Below are 16,045 nucleotides of genomic sequence, written 5' to 3' on the forward strand. Positions count from 1 at the left end.
CACTTATTTGTGGAATCTAAAACAATCAAATTCAAATAAGCAGAGAGTAGAACAGTGGTTACCAGAGACTGGGGATGGTAAAGGGATGAGGACATCATGGTCAAACAGTACAAAGCCTCAACTGGACAGGAGTATAAGGTTTCTTTAAGATATACTGCACAGCATGGTGAATATAGTAAAAAATGTATTATACATTTCGAAATTGCCAAGAGAGTACATTTCAACCATTCTCAAGACAAAAAAATAATGATTTTAGGTGATTGGTGTGTTAATTAGCTTGATCTAATTATTCCACATTGAATTCATAAATCATAACATCACTTTGTACACAATAAATAAGACAACTATAATTTATCAATTTATAATTAATAATTTGTTAATAAATAAGATAACAGGCAAAAGATTTGAGTACACATTTCACCAAAGAAAATATGTGAATGGGCATAAACACATGAAAAGATTATCAGAATCATTAGTCATTAGTGAAATGCAAATTAAAACCACAATGAGAAGCCACTTAACACACACTAGAGTAACTATAATAAAAATGACCAGTGGTAAAATATGTCCATGAAGATGTGGCTAAATGAGGGCCCTTTACAGTGCTGATGGAAATATAAAATAATATCACCGCTTTGGAAAATACTTTGGCCTTTTCTTAAAGCTGATAAATATGAATATATCATGCAATTTAATGATACTATTCTTAGGTTTCTATCCCATATATTAGTATAAGGATAAACAAAATGTACTATATCTATACAGAGAAATACTATTTCGTAATAAAAAAGAACAAATACTAGTACATGATACATCATGGATGAACTTCCACAACATTATGCTGCATGAAAAAAGCCAGTGAATGAGTTTATATATAACCCCCACACTCCCAGTCTTCAGATTAAAATGCAGCCCCAGCTGACAGCTTTTGTCTGCAACCTCAACACAGACCTTTAGCCAAAAGCACCCAGTTAAGCCTCATCGCACAGAAACTTGTGATAATCAGTTTGTTGTTTTAAGCCACTACATTTTGGAATATCTTGTTATGCAACAATAACTAATACACTACCCCTGTGAAATTTCTATATTGTGCTTATTCTCTTTCATAAAATGTGTTGAGTAACCACCTAGCTCCATCTGTAATCTCTATTCTTAAGAAATAGGAATTATCACACTTTGGGAGGCCAAGGCGGGCTGATCAGGAGGTCAGTAGATCGGGACCATCCTGGCTAACAGGAGGAAACCCCGTCTCTACTAAAAAATACAAAAAAAAAAATTAGCCGGGTGTGGTGGCGGGTGCCTGTAGTCCCAGCTACTCGGGAGGCTGAGGCAGGAGAATGGCGTGAACCCGGGAGGCGGAGCTTGCAGTGAGTCGAGATCGCGCCACTGCACTCCAGCCTGGGTGACAGAGCAAGACTTCGTCTCAAAAAAACAAAAAAAAGAAATAGGAATTATCTATTCCCTCAGGATTGTACATAAAATCTTGCTAGTTCTAGCACCTTTTGGATGTAAAAAGATAGAACATTGACTACTTGTAAGTTTGTTTTGGTCAATATTATTCATTTATATTTCCCTAAAAGTGTCCATTTCATTCACATATTCAGGATAGAGGGTTTAAAGTATTCTATCATGATATCAAAGCTCTATCTGTAGTCTATGTTCGTTTTCTTCCCTGTATTATTTTTTTTTCTCTTTTTCTCATGATGTTTTCCTAAGACTCATCTAATATATGAATCTTCCCATAAACTACCTAGTGGTCTGACTAAATAACTCTACAATGTTTCTTGCTTTGTTTTGTTTCTTATTTATGTGTGATATTATTTTTGTTTACTGCTTCCTATTTTGTTTCAGATTTTGCTTCTTTTTATTTTGTTATTTATTTCGAGTCTTCAGTTGAGCAGTATGCTGCTTTCATACTTTCGTGAATCCTAGTAAATGTCTTGAAGACCATAAATGTCTGTTTTTATACCACTTTGGCTCCATTCCACAGGATTTCATTTATAGTGCTTTCCGTTTTTTCAGATCTAATTATTTTGTATTCATTTTTATATACGCCTTAGCCCAAATGTTATGTAGGAATGTGTTGTGTTTTAATATCTCTGTGTATGAATTTGGGAATATATCTTATTGTTATTGATTTCTGATATTAGCAACTTGCTGCAGGGAGCATGACCTTTTTAATATCAATTTTATTTTAGAATTTATTCAATAATTATGGAAAGCCTCTCTGTGATGGTGACACAGGAACAAAGACTGAATGAAATAGGCAGACAGAGTTTCCATAGAAATATCTTAGAAAAGAATAATCCTTGCAATGGTAATAGTAAAAACAGAGGCTATGAGGTAGAAATGAGTTTGAAATGTTAATGGAAGAGCAAGAAAACTAATACGTGTGGAACAGAATGAAAAGAGGGAACACTAGCGGGAAAAAAAAGATTGGAGAAATATTCAGCAACCAAATCAGGTAGGACATTGTGTGCCATGTAAACAGACTGGATTTTATTCTATGTAGTTTTTTTAAAAAAGTAATTAGATTTTCAATAAGGAAATAATTTGATTTAATTTGCATTTTAGAAACATATCTCTGGTGTCTGAACACAAATTAGAGTATGCAAAGCTCTCATAGAAACATAGAGACAAGTTAGAGGGCTCTCTCCAGAGACACTAGTGACTTGGACAATGTTGCAATGACAGATGAAGTGAACAAAGGTTAGATTTAAGACACATTTTAGGCTGGGCCCAGTGACTCACACCGATAATCCCAGCACTTTGGGAGGCCAAGGCAGGCGGATCATCTGAGGACAGGAGTTTGAGAACAGCCTGACCAACATGGCGAAACCCCATCTCTACAAAAATAAGATACAAAAATTAGCTGAGAATTGGTAGCTAGCACCTGTAATCCCAGTTACTCGGGAGGCTGAGACACAAGAATCGCTTGAAACTGGGAAGCAGAGGTTGCAGTGAGCAGAGATCACACCATTGTACTCCAGCCTAGGTAACAGAGTGAAACTCTGTCTCAAAAATTTTAAAAAATAAAAAATAAAAAAGATATTTTAAAGATAGAACTGGGCTTGCTAATGGGTTGTAATTATGAAATGAGAGAATCAAAGGTACACCCAGAGTTTTTGTTTGTTTTTGTTTTTTAACCTAAACAACTAGGTACATGAGCCCATCATTGAGAGAGCAAGACTAAGGAGAGTGTGAGTATTAACAGAGAAAGCGGTATGAATCAAAAACTCATTCTGGAATTCTTGAGTTGCTTATTAGACATCCAACAGTAGATGTCAAGTCAATAGTTGAATTTTTTTATTCTGAAGCTTATGGGGTACATCCAGGCTAGAGCTAATACTTCATTTACACAGAGAGAGACAGCAACCTTGTGCCAATATGCTTCTCATAGCTATGAAGAGAATCTATCTATAGACTTGATCAACTCAAGCATAGAAAGAGAAAAAAAAATGTCTCCTAACAACTGATGGAGTGATTTTACTCATTTTGTTTGACCTTATGTCTATCATTTATTTTTACCTTATTTTTTATCTTTTTCTCTTATTTTGCTAGTTGAACAAAGTTATTATCCATTTCTTACCCATATTGGAAAATAGTCTATACTAAGATTCCCCTTTCAATTAACAATGTATTGAACTAAAGATTTCACTCACTCTATATAATTTAAGCACACCTGCAACTCCAGCAGCCACTTGAGTCTGGAGACCTAGTCAGAAACTGATTTAGAAACAGTAGAGAAGCCCCTTGGGACAATCGCATAACATTTCAATAGTGAAAGTATAAACACCAAACAATGCCCAACAATGAAAGGATGATTACATAAATATATTATGAAATATCCATAATATGGAATATTATGCAGAAAGTAAAAATTACTCTTTTGGAGTATTTGAAAATAGCATAGGAAAATATTTACAATAAAGTAATACCTATTAAATAAATAAAGCTATAGGTGAATCACAAGAATAAGAGAGAGAGAAATTTAATGGAAAGTAAATAAACTAAAATAGTAATGATCTTTTAAGTTATCAAGTAATGTGTTATATCTATTATCATGATAATCTTATTTTTCCAATTTTTAAATAAAAAACTATTTAGGAATCAATAAAAATAAATATACATATAGGATATAGGCATATATGTGTTTGTCTACTCTTATACAGAGAAAAATTTGTGAGTGATTTAGCAAAAGTATATTCAATGGAAAGCTGAGGGAAAATGTCAGCCACGTGTGGGATAAGAAGTGAATGAAAGATAAAATGAAAATGAAGCATAGAGACTATGATTTTCCTGAGGGAGAAAGGGAAAAGGCTAGGGCATTCATTAAAAAAAAAACTAAATACAGGAAAGACAATTTTGTGTTTTGTTTTTAACATGGCAGGAACTTGAGGATATTGATAGACTTAAAGTAAGGAAAACAATGGATTTAGAAAGCTGGCAGCAGCCAGGCACATAGCTCACTGCTGTAATCCCAGCACTTTGGGAGGCAGAGGCAGGCAGATCGCTTGAGGCCAAGAGTTCAAGACCAGCCTGGTGGACATGGTGAAACCTCATCTCTACCAAAAATACAAAAATTATCTGGGTGTAGTGGCACACCCCTGTAATCCCAGCTATGCGGGAGGCTGAGGCAGGAGATTCACTTGAACCTGGAGGTGGAGGTTGCAGTGAGCTTAGATCATGCCGCTGCCCTCCAGCCTCAGTGACAGAGTAAGACTCTGTCTCAAATAAATAAATAAATAAGAAAAAGAAAACCAGCAACAACAAGAAGAAAAATAGATAATTAATGCATCAAAGTCCCCAAAACTGTCAGTACTGCTGAAGGCAGGGAAGGAAGATAAACAATGAATACTTGATTATAAATTGTTTGTTGAAAATCTGGTGCCTTCCTGGAGAGTTATGTGCAATAAAACGCAATAATTTCTGGGTCACATGTAATTATCTAATGGTAAATTGCCTTCTTTCTTTTTCTACTGTGACAACTTATATTTGATACCTTGATAGCTATCTGATTTTCTTCTTGGTGTTCTTTTAAGGAAAGTCATTGGTCAAAGCACTTTATCTTTCTTTGCTGAAGCCCTCTGCAATCTAAGCCATCTTTCAATGCTCATCTGGTACCTACTGGTCCACCCCCAGAATGCAATGAACCTCCCTCTGACCCTTCTTTGATATCCCTGATTGCCAGCCCATGGGTTACACAATGTTCTTGGGCTTCCTGGGCAGGATTCCAAGCCTGCCTCCTTGCTCCAAATCTCTTAGGTTGGTGCAAACATAATTGCGATTTTTGCCATTGAAATTAATGGCAAAAACCGCAATTACCTTTGCAGCAACCTGTATCAGGCTGGCAAACAAATGTTCATAGAAAATATCAAGCAGTGAAAATTATGCCCTTAGTGTTCCATAAAGGATTTCAATTATCTGTTCTCATACATTGTATTGCTTTGCAGTGTAAACTGTACTTCCAAAGCTTTCCCTCATGATCAAGAAAGAAATAATTCTCAGATAGGTGAGAAAAATCAGTAAATTCTGGATTCTTGATCAGAGATGCTAATGATCCTAGGCCATTCTGGCTTCAGTAAATGGAATAGTCAGCAATAACCAGCACAATGACCCTAAGATCCCCCTCTGAGTTTCTAGGGTGCTGGCAGAGGCTTGTGCCCAGGAACCGCTGCCCCAGCAACTCAGGAGGAATGACCTGAATGGAGGTTTAGGGAAAAACATCCCCAGAGCTTTCATGCCCCTCACTGGCCCTCCTTAGGCTAAGACTTGGGAAGTTTGCCTCTTCCAAGACCTCCCAATCCCTGACTCAAGATTTCATTTTCAAAGTCTCTAAAGGCAGGGAGGACCTGCTGAAATAATGTAACCACATGTTCCATTCACTAACAGTCTGAAGTATTATAGAAGTGGCACCAAGAAGAAGCCATGGCAGAAAGAGACCTTCCTTCTTGGTACAGAGAAAAGTTACTTCACCTGTAGTGAGACCATCTAGAAAGGAATGAAGGTCAAGTAAGACCAGGAATGTGCATGTACTTTGCAGTTTCTGAAGTTGATATTCTGGCCAGACGTGGTGGCTCACCCCTGTAATCCCAGCACTTTGTGAGGCCGAGGCGGGTGGATCACTTGAGGCCAGGCATTCGAGACCAGCCTGGCCAACATGGCAAGACCCTGTTGCTACTAAAGATACAAAGCTTAGCTAGGCATGAAGACATGTGCCTCTATTCCCAGCTACATGGGAGGCTGAGGCAGGAGAATCACTTGAACCCGGGAGGCAGAGGTTGCAGTGAGCCAAGATCGCACCACTGCACTCCAGCCTGGGCGAAAGTGTGAGACCCTGTCTCTAAATAAAAAATAAATAAATAAATAAAGTTTACTCATACCCTCTTTAAGCATTCCCTACGGCACCCAGAGTATTCTGGTGTTTATGTTCATTTCCTTAGTGTCTAAGAAGTAATTTGTGCATCTTTGTCAGAAATATACTCGTGTTGCATTGCCGTTTCTTTCTATATATTATTTGCTTTCCAAAGTATATTACAGATTCCCTAAGGCCCACTCTTCTTTCTTTAATTCCTCTCATATTCCATATAACTGATGTGCAAACAGTTTGTGTTAACTTAGATTTCCATATAAAAGTTAGTTTATCTCATTCGATTGATTGGACAGAAAGATGAGCAAATAAAAGCTTTTCTGTATCTCACTAGTCTGTTTATAATTTCAAATTGAATTCCATTGCTTAAGCATGCTAACACACAGTGCCAAAATATTAATAAATAGGCATGCTGTTGCATTACATTCTTCTTCCTATTATCAGAAAAATAAAATGAATGCTTTTCCTCTATAACTGCTTCCTTAAATTTTACAGTTCCTCCAGAATGCATAAGACAATGCCGATATTTCAACAGTCTCTCTCCTGCCTTTGCCATGGCTGTGCTTTCTACTACCTTTGCACACACCCTGTTGACCTTTGATAAATGTACTTTAAATGACTGATAGTCATGATGATTGCATGCTGTCTCCTGATATAAAATCTCATTGAAACACAGACATGTTCTTGCTCCTGAAAGGTTCAATAATCACTCAGCAACTCACCTCTTAAGAGGAATGAATGTACACAGAAGTCGCCTTCATCTCAGCTACTGATTCTCTCTAACGTGCTTTACCTATTCAACTATAAGGGTCTTGTTTTTTGTCTTTGGAGTCCTTTCCTTGATGTCCACAGTTCTTCCAGGTAAGACAGAAACTTTTTTATTCCAAAGTTCTAAAAATATAAGTAAAAGAAAATGCAAGGTCTTTCAAGAGTCTGAAAATAAATTAGGCATGGGCAGATTTTACTGTACCATGAAGGCTGCTCAGAGGATTGAAGAGTTGATACTAAAGAAATCAATAAGGTGGTTCACTGCAGTGATTTAACCTATGATAAACTCACTTGAGGCTGGGCACAGTGGCTCATGTCTATAATCCCAGCATTTGGGGAGTTTGAGGTGGGTAAGCTCAGGAGTTCTAGACCAGCCCAGTGGGGGCAACAGGGTGAAACCCCATCTCTACAAAAAAAAAATACAAAAAATTAGTCAGGTATAGTGGTACGTGCCTGTGGTTCTGGCTACTCAGGAAGCCTAGGCAGGAGGATCGCTTGAGCCTGAGATGTCAAGGCTGCATTCAGCTTAGGTCATGCCACTGAACACCAGCCTGGGCAACAGAGTGAGACCCTGTCTCAAAAAATAATAATAATAAAAAATAAACTTACTTGAGAGTTGTGTTTGATCAAAAGATGGTGAAAGGGTGCACACAGAACACAGGAAATTTAAAGAATTGGAAAAATGAAAAGCGAATGATGACTAGAAGAAGGGCTAGAGGTGAACAGGTGGGTACTCCACCATAATCCTTGGTTCACAGGATACTTTCACCACTGATCCAGGCAAGGACCTAGCCTCTGTGTTCCTTTAAAGTTGAATAAAATTCATATGATATCATTTAATGTATATGGAAATTACTTTTTGTATGGTGAGAGTTAGGATTCCACCTTAATTTTTAACCACATAACTAGCCAATTATATATAAACATATTTATTTATCAATATGACTTTCCCAAGTTAATTTTAAAATTCATCAATATTCCATAATAAAAACATGTTAAACTGTGGTTTATACCTGAGATTTAGAGTACTGGTTGACTTATTTATCATTTCTGAAGCACATTTTAATACTTCACAATTCAAGATTTCCTCATTTATGTCATACTTCATGATTCCAGGTTCCCTTATTTATATAATTACAAATAATTATGCCTTTCCTCCATGAATGTTAGTGGGTTTTTTATATTTTTATTGAGACACAATTTACCGTAAAATTCATTGCCTTAAAGTGTTCTATTCAGTGGTTATCAGTGTATTCTTAAAATTGTGCAACCCTCACCACTATCTAATTCTAGAATATTTTTATAACCCCAAGAAGAAATCTCTCCTCCTCCCAGTCCCTAGCAACCACTGATCTAATTTTTGTCTCTATGTATATTCCTATTCTGGACATTTACTCTGAACAGAATAATAAATATGTGATCCTTCATGTCTGTCTTCTTTCATTTAGCATAATGTTTTCAAGATTCATCCATGTTGTGGCATATATTCGTACTTCATTCCTTCATTCAGTGGTCATCAGTATATCCCATTTTAAGAATCCACTGATACTCACTAAATGGAACACTCTAAAGGAGTGAATTTTATAGTAAATTATATCTCAATAAAAATATAAAACACCAACATTCACGGAGGAAAAGTATAATTCTGTATAATTGTATAAACGATGGAATCTTGACATAAATATTAAAATGTGCTCTGACGTAATATGTGCTTCAGAAAAGATAAATAAGTCAATTGATAATCTAAATCTCTGGTATAAACCACGGTTTAATATGTATTTATTATAAAGTATTGGTGGATTTTAAAATTAATTTGGGAAAGTTAGATTGATTATTGGCGTTGGTAAAAAAAATTCATCGTATGGATTATTTAGCATATGGTTGTTTATAACAGACTCTAATGATCCATTGTGCTTCTCTTATATCAGTTGTAACGTCTCCTGTTTTACTTCTGATTTTATTTATTTGGCATTCTCTCTTTGTTCTTGGTTATTCTAGCTAGCAGTTTATAAAGTCTGTTTATCTCTTCCAAAAGTCAACTTTTTGTTTCATTAATTCTTTGCATTTTTTAAATCTCTAATTCACTTAGTTCTGCTCTGATTTTTATTATTTCTTTCCTTCTCCTAAGTTTGGATTTCATTTTTTCTTGTTTTTCTTGTTCCTTGAGGTGCATAGTAGCTTGTTTATAATCTTACTATGTTCTTGCAGTAGGCATTTATTGCTATAAAATTCTCTCTTAGCACTGTCTTTGTTGTATTCCATAGGTTTTGGTATGTTGTGTTTCCATTTGCATTTATTTCAAGAACATTTGTTATTTTCTTCTTAGTTTTTCCATTGACTCAATGGTTGTTCAGAAGCATGTTGTTTAATTTCCATGTTATCTGTATGGTTTCCAAAGTTCTTCCTAGTATTCATTTCTAGTTCTAGTCTATTTTTGTCTAGAATATACTTGATATAATGTTGATTTTTCAAAATTTGTTGAAACTTGTTTTGTGTCTTAACATATGTTCTAGCCTGGAGAATGCTCTATGTGATGAGGAGAAGAATGTGTATTCCACAGCTATTGGATGAAATGTTCCGTAAATGTCTGTTTAGTCTATTTGGTCTGTGGTACAGATTAAATTCGATGATTATTTGTTAGCTTTCTACCTAGATGATCTGTCCAATGCTGAAAGTCGGGTGTTGAAGTCCTCAGTTATCATTATGTTGAGGTGTATCTCTCTCTTTAGCTCTAATGACATTTTTAATATATCTAAGTATTCCACTACTGAGTACATATATATACACATTTGGGACTTTTATACCCTCTTGCTGAATTGGCCCTTTTATCATTATATGATCACCTTCTTTGTCTCTTTTTATGTTTTTTCACTTAAAGTCAATTTTGTCCAATATAAATATAGATGTATTAGGCCATTCTTGCATTGCTATAGGGTTATCATAATAAAGTACCACAGAATGGGTGCCTTAAATAACAAAAGTTCATTTTCTCACAGTTCTGGAAGTTATAAGTCTAAGATCAAGATGTCAACACATTTGGTTCCTCCTGAGGCCTGTCTTGGCTTGCAGCTGGTTGCCTTCTTGCCATGTCCTCTGATGGCATTTTTTCTGTGCACATGCATTCCTGGTGTCTCTTCCTCTTCTAATAAGGACATCAGCCATATTGCATGAGGGCCATACCCTGGGAGTGTCATTTTATATTTATCACTCCTTAAAAAAAAAAAAAACTTATCTTCAAATATGATTACATTCTGAGATACTAAAGATTGGAACTTCAACATACAAATTTTGGAGGAACACTGGTTAGCCCATAACGATGAATTCATCAATAGACTGATATGATCAAGGAAAGAATCAGTGAGCTTAAAGAAGTTTAAATAGCAACTTCCAAAACTTAAAAGCAAAGAAAAAAGAATTAAAAAGAACAGAATATTTAATAAGTGTAGGCCAATTACAAAAGGAACAATATATGTGTAATGAAGTATCAGGAGGAGGAGAAAGAAAGGAACAGAAGAAATATTTGAAGAAATTCTGACTGAGATTTTCCCAAAATTGAAAATAAACAAAATCTACATATCTAGGAAGCTGAGAGAATACCAAGCAAGATAAATACAAAAAAATTAAACATAGGCATATTATATTGAAACTGCCAAAAATCAAAGACAAAAAGAAAATCTTAAAAGAAGCCAGGAGGGGAAAATATCTTTATCTATGGACAACCAAGGATAAGAATTACATCAGACTTCCCTTAAACCACATAAGCAAAAAGAGAAGATAGTGAAATATTAAAGTGTTTAAAAAAAAAAAAAAAGAACACTATCTTAAAACTCTCTACCTAGCAAAATTATCTTTTTTTTTTTTTCAGACAGAGTCTCACTTTGTCACTCAGGCTGGAGTGCAGTGGCAGTGACCCTGGCTCACTGCAGCCTCTGCCTCCTGGGTCTAAGCAATCTCATGTCTCAGACAGCCACCACCATGCCTGGCTAATTTTGTATTTTTAGTAAAGACTGGCTTTCGCTATGTTGGCAAGGCTGGTCTCGAACTCCTGACCTCAGGTGATCTGCCTGCCTTGGCCTCCCAAATTGCCAGGATTAAAGGTGCAGGCCACTGCACCCAGCCTACCCTTTAAATTTAAAGTAAAAATGCATAATTTTCTTAGGTAAACAAAAATAGAGTTTGTCACCAGTAGTCCTACCTTACAATAAAAGTAAAAATAAATTCCTCACTCATACTCAATGGTGAAAAACTAAAAGCTTTTCTTCTAAGATCAGGAACAAGCAAAAGTGCCCCTTCTTGCCACATTTATTTAACATGATACTAAAAGTTCTAGCAAGAACAATTAGGCAAGAAAAGGAAATAAATGGCATTGAAACTGTTGGGGTGGTGGGGAATGAGTAAAACTATCTATTTCCAAATGACATAATTTTTTTGTAAAAAACCCAAAACTTCACTCCCCCAAAATTATTAAAACTAATAACAAATTCAGTCAAGTTGCAGGATAGAAAATCAACATACAAATATCTGTTGTGTTTCTATAACACTAACAACAAGCAACTGGAAAGCAAGTAAAGAAAATCCCATTCACAATAGCAAGAAAAAGATAAGATACTTAAGAATAAACAACAAAAAGATGAAAGACTGGTACATTAAAAATTGCAGACATTCATGAAAGAAATTAAAGAAGACACAAATCAGTGGAAAGATATCCCAAGTTCATGAATTGGAAGACATAATAATATTAAAATATCCATACTATTCAAAGCAATTTATAGATTATATACAATCCCTATCCAAATCCTAATGGCACTCTTGACAGAAATAGAAAAAACAATCTTAAAATTCATATAAAACCACAAAGGACCCAGAATAGTCAAAACAATGAGCAAGAAAAACAAAGCTAGGGGCATCACATTTTCTAATTTCAAAATGTATTATAAAGATAGAGTAATCAAAACTGTGTGCTACTGGCATAAAGACAGACAATAGGCCAGTGGAAGAGAATAAAGGGCCCAGAAATAAACCCACACTTCTACAGTCAACTGTCCTTCCACAAACATGTGAAGAATATATAATGGGGAAAAGATGGTTTCTTCAATACATGGTACTGAGAAAACTGAATGTTCACATGCAAAAGAATAAAATTGGGCCTGTATCTTACACTACACACAAAAAGCAACTCAAAATGAACTACACATTTAAACATAATTACCTGAGACTGTAAAACTTATAGAAGAAAACATAAGGAGAAACTTTCATGATGTTGGTCATGGCAATTATTTTAACTTATAAATTGTAACAAAAGGATTTGGGAAGGACTGATAGGTTTAAAGGGAATATTTATGGGAGATTATGGGTTATAGGCTCCTGTGCATATCTCAGTAACTTCCTCAGTAAAGAAGACATGGCCTTGAGCCCAAATACACTGGGAAGCTGGAACTAAGACTCAACTCCTTCTGACTCCTTCTCTCAATTAAGGATTCTTTTTTCTCATTTCATCAAGAATAGAGAAGCAACCAAAGATAGATTTTCCACTTTTCCACCACCATATCTCTTCACATAGTTTTATCTTTATCTATAATCTACCTTCTCTTCACTCTCTGATTCAAGGCCAACCCCTCCACTTACACTAGATTCCATCCCCAATGACGTTTTAAGAATTTAACTCCAGAAGTTAAACATTATTTCCTGCATTATGAATCTCTACACGACCCCCAAGCTGGATAATTCATTTTAGGTAGAAATATGTGGCAATAGTTCTCATTTAAAATTGTGTATATTTCCAGCTACTGCCTCATTTGTCTACTCTCTTTATAGAAGAAATCATCATTTGTCTTTATTCAGCATCTCCACTTTTTCTCTTGCATTCATTTGCTGTTGTTTTTGTTTTTCTGGGAAAGTTCTTTAATGTTTTTAATTTATTATAAAACATTTCAGATATTTAAAAATAAAAAGTAAGTAATATTGGGTCATATAAGTAGTCTTCTCTTTTTAAAGCCAGAAGCTTCATTTCTAATGATGAATGTCCTTCAGAACATTATCATTGCAGACTGAAGTGCAATGCTGATGAACATGCAATTAGATACTGTGCTGACTTCAGCATCTGCTGCAAACTGAAGATCATTGAAATTGATGGACAGAAGAAGTGAAAATTCTAACTCCATCTTCTTCAGACTCCGGGAGAAAAAAACGTGTCTTAAACTCTCTTATCTATGAATAATTAACATGATGGATGAAAATTATTATAGTTGCATGTTTAGATGGTCAGGTGAAAATAAATATAAATTTTATAAATGCTCACACTCTATTTTCATTTGTGCATTTTAACATTTACTCCCTTAATTTACATCCACAACCACATTGTTGTTTCACCCATAGTACTATATCCCAGCCCTACCACTTATTACCTGTTCAAGCTTGGGCAAGCTATTTCTTTTCTGTCTATCTCAGCTTCCTTATTTATAAAATGGTATAGCAATAGGTACCTACATTGTGGTACTGTTAGGATTATATGAGTTAGTATATGTGAAGTTCTTAAACAGCATTTGACCCTATTATAGACATTATATAAATGTTAGCTATAATTTCATGAAACCCAAGAATCTGATCCATCTTATTGCTTTTGGGGTTTTATATAATTATTCTGTGTGGCCTGAGAGTTCATATTTGTTAAAATGTTAGGTGGTTTTGAAAATAAGGTATATTTTTCAGGTTATGAGATATATAATTTTATATAAACACAATCTATTAATGCAACATTATTCTATTCCAGTAATCTAGGACTTGATCACTAGTAGTGAGAACTAAAAAGAAAGAAGAGATGCAAGGTGAATTTTAGAATTAGGATTGGCAGGATTTATTGGCCATATGATATATTGAGAAGGCATGAATGATGATTCTGAGATTTCAAAGCTGATAAAAAGATGGATGCCAATATAACTCACTAAACTAGAAGGGCCAGAAGAGAAAGGAGGTTGGGAATGTGGGGAGAGTCAATGAAGAGATGTTTTGGCATAATAGGGTTTTAGTCATGTAAGGGATATGTCAGTCTACTAGGCATATTTACAAAAGTATAATTTTCCTGTTCTATAAATTAACTGAATTCCTATTAGGAATCTTATTTTGCCTGGTCACAGAAACATAAACTTAGCCAATTAATAGTTGATCATATCTTCTCCAAGTTATTTTTAAGTTCCAAAAGAAGTAAGCAGTGATGAGGTATCTGGGAGAGCATTTATTATGTTAACCTACTAAAACATCTTCATTCTCATCTGATCTTCTGTCACTAATCTAGGTACAACTGCTGAGTTGTGTCTCATTCTTATTTTTAATAAAATTTGTAAAGCTCTTTGGGTGAGGCCCATTCTTTGGTACATTGGTTGGTCCTGCTCCTCAAGCAGCATCCTAGGTCCTTAGGTTACAAGTAAGTCCCAATAAGGGCCACAAAATAGTATTTCTCTTGTACTACTGCAGAGAGCCCAGCCTCATCTCACCTCAAATTCTTTCTAAAAAGTCTTGCATCACATCTCAGATGAGTCCTAATATGTGGCATACACTATTTTTCTTGTCTGTTTTTCTGCCTGCAAGTGATAATGTCCTGTTGGTAGTGGAAGCACTGGGGTTACCTCTCATTGTTGTTGTGGAAGCTGGTACCAAGTGTTGCCGATGCCTTGGCCCTTTGCGTCCCAAGACATCTGTGAAAGAAAAAGAAAGAAAGAAAGAAAGAAAGAAAGAAAGAAAGAAAGAAAGAAAGAAAGGAAAAAGAAAAAAGGAAGGAAAGAGAAAGCTTCTTTAGCTTTTTTAGTGTCACTTCCTTACCATAAGTTCTAGTTCCCCAGGCCCTGGCATCTACTAATTCTTCCTGACTGGCCCAGACTAGATTCAAACTAGAATTTTTGCTATATTTCAGAACCCCTTTATCCCAGGAGACAATATAGAACAGTGGTTAATAAATTTGGGTTCTAGAATCTCTGTAAGACTTCTCAGTCCCACATGTGTGATTTTAGAAGAATTACTCAAATCTCTGCTTCAACATCTTGAAAATGTGAATGGCGAAAATGTCTAGTTAAAAGAGCATTTGTAAGATTAAGTGAGGCAATATTAAAAAAAATACATACTACAATCGTTGATGCCTCAAAGTGCCCCAAATACCAGTTGTTAGGAATATATCTGCAGTAGTTCCCCACACAGCCACAGTTCTAGTTACTTACAGTCAACCACAGTCCAAAATATTACATACGCTGTGTGCAGTGGCTCACGCCTGTAACCCCAGCACTTTGGGAGACCAAGGTGGGTGGATCACTGGATGGCAAGGGTTTGAGACCAGCCTGGCCAACAGGGTGAAACCCCATCTGTACTAAAAATACAAAAATCAGCCGGGTGTGGTGGCAGGTGCCTGTAATCAGCTACTCAGGAGGCTGAGGCAGGAGAATTGCTTGAACCCGGGAGGGAGAGGTTGCAGTGAGCCAAGATCATGCCACTGCACTCCAGCCTGGGCGAAAGAGCAAGACTCCATCTCAAAAAAAATAAATGAATAAACACAAAATTCTATAAATAAACAATTAATGTTTTAAATTGCAGGCTGTTCTGAGTAACACGAAATCTTGCACAACGCAGCTCCATGCACCCAGAATGTGAATCATCCCTTTGTCCAGTGTATCCAGACTGTAAACACTGCATGCCCATTAGTTATCGAAATCATCTGCTTCTGAGATCCGGCCATTAACATCGTCATGGCTCAGTGACCCAGGATCACCCGAAGCAGACGATCCTCCTTCTGACGTATGGTCAGAAGATTAGCAGTAGCCTAATGCTATGTCACAATGCCTATGTGATTTTCCTCACTTCCTCTCATCACATAGGCATTTTATCATCTTACATCAGCACAAGAAGAAGAGTGAGCACAGCACA

The 16,045-nt window shown here is 35.9% G+C and overlaps 1 protein-coding gene across 1 annotated transcript; it reads left to right on the forward strand.

The window, feature by feature from the left end:
- The first annotated feature begins 5,928 nt into the window (after positions 1–5,928).
- On the forward strand, positions 5,929–13,284 carry LOC129042908 (beta-defensin 131A-like). Its single transcript, XM_054499228.1, has 3 exons — positions 5,929–5,954; positions 7,179–7,231; positions 13,133–13,284. The coding sequence occupies exons 1-3, from the start codon at positions 5,929–5,931 to the stop codon at positions 13,282–13,284; spliced, it is 231 nt and encodes a 76-aa protein (XP_054355203.1).
- Positions 13,285–16,045: the final 2,761 nt, after the last annotated feature.

Source organism: Pongo pygmaeus, chromosome 7 (assembly GCF_028885625.2).
Source record: "Pongo pygmaeus isolate AG05252 chromosome 7, NHGRI_mPonPyg2-v2.0_pri, whole genome shotgun sequence".
NCBI lineage: Eukaryota > Metazoa > Chordata > Mammalia > Primates > Hominidae > Pongo > Pongo pygmaeus.